The sequence below is a fragment of the Papilio polytes genome, unplaced genomic scaffold (genome assembly GCF_000836215.1).
Source record: "Papilio polytes unplaced genomic scaffold, Ppol_1.0 DF822178.1, whole genome shotgun sequence".
Classification (NCBI taxonomy): domain Eukaryota; kingdom Metazoa; phylum Arthropoda; class Insecta; order Lepidoptera; family Papilionidae; genus Papilio; species Papilio polytes.
The window spans coordinates 1,238,457-1,241,914 of record NW_013527026.1 but is presented as its reverse complement, the minus strand read 5'-3'; the positions used below and the strand labels follow the sequence as shown (position 1 = coordinate 1,241,914).

The window sequence follows — 3,458 nt, the reverse complement described above, 5'->3', positions numbered from 1 at the left end:
TCAGACCCTCGCGCGCTGAGTTCCTGATCACGCGAACTTTGCGAATAGCTCGAAGCGAGGCGCCATCCTCAGCTGGGATATGATCATTTTATCGTTACGTAATAGTCTACAGGGTGATACATTTCCTTAAATATGATTTCAAAAAAACATTTTGTATCAAGGCGTTTGCGTTATTTCTACTTTCAACACTCTTGTAAACTATTTAGCCGATTTATAAATTAGATATTGTGTTTTGTAGCATTACATAAATGCAACTTGAAATGTAAACGATAAAAAATGCCATATTTCTTTATATAATAAAATTATTATGGTGTTGATTATAGATGGCGTACAAATTCCCGGAGTTACAATGTCTATAATGTACAATGCGTTAGATCACATTACTAAGAGACCTGTAATCCGTATAATAGAGCGGCTGTGAGCTCAAACACTCACTTTCATACTGGCTCGCATCAAATTCTCCAATTAGCTTTGTGTAGCGAAATGTACTCTTGCTATTGTTCATCAAACAATGCTTGAAATTTAATAAGCGCCTTTATTGTTTTCTTTTTCTTAACATGTGTGTTGTTAATTAAATATCACAGTATTGATTAACTACGTATTGAAGTGAAGTAGAATTATTATTTATTATAGACCCCCAAGGATCTTATGGCATTTTTTGACATTGACAGGGGGCAGCTAGTATTTAGAGTCACCTATAAGCAAAAAATTCCCAACAACTTTTTAAATACTCCCATTAAGAAGAAAATATATGCAAATCTTTATCGAAGTCAAATTTCGACATTCAAACGTGCTATTGCTGCTCTCTCATTGGTTAAAATATAACGCTTTAAAGTTGCCATTGTTAGTTCACGAAATTGCCAGCTGCCATATGATCCTTGTAAGTCTACACCTGCTCTACAACTTAGGACTTACTTAAGCTCAAAAATAATGAAAGAACTTACGGTTATCACTGAAGTCGTCTACAAGGATGATCTCCTTTATTAAATGTTCTGGACTTCTGTTGAGGACACTGAAAAAAAACATACATTTTTTTATAACGTAAGGTGGCAAACGAGCAAGCGGCCACCTGAATCCATAGAAATGGAAAGCGACCGCTGCCCATAAACATCCGCAATTTTAGATGCGTTGCCTACCCTTAATTGATGGAGGATGAGACGCACATAAAAAAGAACATTTCCCCTTCCTATGCATTCCATCCCATCCTTTCCTCTTAAGAAAAGGGTGGAAAGGGAAAGGGACTAAAATTAGGCCTCCGGCACCGCACTTATCAAACGAAACGCGGAATTGCTTCCATTTCACGCCTGTTTTCTGTGTGGTCGTGGTATTATACCGGGCGAGCCGGCCCATTCGTGCGAAGATGTTAAAGCGGGCTCTACCACTCTTCCTAATTCGTAATTTGTTCCTTTCAAGCGTCTATTAAAGGTCTATGAACTTTCACCGTATCTATAATCGATATAAGCAATCGTTCTAGTCTATTAGGCACTTAACTATAGAGATAATTTATGAATAATATTGAATCTTACCTGACAACAGTACGCAGTAGCGTCGACCGAGCTTCATTATGGAATGTGATAATAACACTGGTCTCAGGTAGGTCTTGATCGTATTTTTTTAAACGGCACCTGTTAATAACAATCATAATATCACTTTTGAATTACATAGATCACATAAGAAAGAGGGATTATCACGAATAATCGTGAGTATTTTGTAACACCCCGACCTGAAGAGGAGTGCACCAACAAATCTCACATGTCGACAACGTTAATACGTTCTCGCAACTGTATCGGAAATATTCTAAATAAACCCTCAGGTCGTAAACTTATTAAATAATTATTAGTAAATTTCACTGAATGGTCTATACGATTTTTTTTATTCTTTAGTTAAAGGTAAATGCACAAGTCCTCATATATCTGTTCCATAGAAGTCAATCGGTATTTGGAATGCGAACTGTCGCTTCCAGTTTTGGTAATCGATGGCCAAAGCACGCGACGTATGACCCAATCTGGTTCTAAATTAGTTTTAATGCATTCACAGTTCAGATACGCTTTTAAAACTTGACGTAGTCTAGAAACTGAGTATTTAATGACCAGTACTGAAGACGGCAAATCGATTTTAAAGGACCTACTTTTTAATAATGCGATATATAAATTCTAATCGAAATGTACGAGTATATTAAATAAAACAATTCGGTAGTTAATCGGACTTAATTTTTTATTTATTTATTTAATTAAAACAAGGTCATAGAAGATACGAGAAAAGACCTTGAAAACTAGATTAGTTTACAATTCATATCATCTGTGCCCAATAAATTTTAATTATATACTGGTTTTATGATAAATACTAAATTAATGAATAAAAATAAAAAAAATTACCGTCACTTTATTTTGTAATATAATTTTTAAATACGCAAATATTTTTAACGCAACTTTAAAGAATAACAGAATAATTTAGAGTTAGTTAAATTTAATTTGCGCATCAAGGGTCGGATCCAGGTCGAGGTTGGTTCAGCCCTATTAAAATTGACGCATCTTATTGCATCAACATATGTAAGTATTTTTTTTTATAACATAAGGTGGCAAACGAGCAAGCGGCCACCTGAAATCGCCAAAATGGCGAAGCGACTGCTGCCCATAGACATCCGCAATTCCAGATACATTGCCTACCCTTATACGACGGAGGAGGAGAGGCACATAAAGAGGATATTTCCCCCTCCTATGCATCTCCTCCACTGTCAAGTCCACTTCCCCTTCCCAACCTCTCCTTATAAGAAAAGGGTGGTAAAGAGAAAGGGATTTAAATTAGACCTTAATTATTACAGGTTTTAGACCGCGCGATAAAATAATAATAAAAAACATAGCCTATATTACTCACAGAATTACCTTTATAATGGTGAAAGAATTTTTGAAATCGGCTCAGTAGTTTTGGAGTTATTTCATTAGATACAAGAATACGAAAATACAAATCTTTCCTCTTTATAATATTAGTATAGATAGATATAGATGGAGTTTGCAGAATACGACGAATACGACTTTTCTCTTTTTTGTGACACATTTTCATAAACGTTTTTACAATCTTACTAACATTATAAATGCGAAAGTTTGGATGGATGGATGTTTGTTAGAGTTCGTAGCCTAAACGGCTGAACGATCTGGATGAAACTTGGCATTGATGTAGAACGTAGTCTGAAAGAATACATGGGCTACTCACTTTTTTTTTTAATTTCACCAGGACGGAGTCGCAGACGAAAACTAATTGTTAAATATAAAACTTACATCGCGTTTCTAGTATCAGGGACAGCTCTGTTACTAGGTAGATTATCCGATGCGGCTTGGTTGAAGCGATTCCGTACGTAAGGGTCTTTGTCTCTCTTATCTCCGGAGACGTAGCCACCTTCATCAAAGTATGTCTTGCCTGTACTACCCGTGCCATAATTGTCTTCAGGTGACGCAGGACTG

The 3,458-nt window shown here is 36.0% G+C and overlaps 1 protein-coding gene across 1 annotated transcript in view; it reads right to left on the bottom strand.

The window, feature by feature from the left end:
* LOC106106386 (polypeptide N-acetylgalactosaminyltransferase 2-like) overlaps positions 1–3,458 on the bottom strand; it is a 50,936-nt gene that overhangs the window by 11,263 nt on the left and 36,215 nt on the right. Inside the window, exons 3-5 of the mRNA XM_013286963.1 lie at positions 1,527–1,625; positions 945–1,012; positions 7–72 (exon numbers count right to left, since the gene is read on the bottom strand). Of these exons, the coding sequence (XP_013142417.1) occupies positions 7–72; positions 945–1,012; positions 1,527–1,625 (233 nt within the window). The remainder of the gene's footprint in view (positions 1–6; positions 73–944; positions 1,013–1,526; positions 1,626–3,458) is intronic.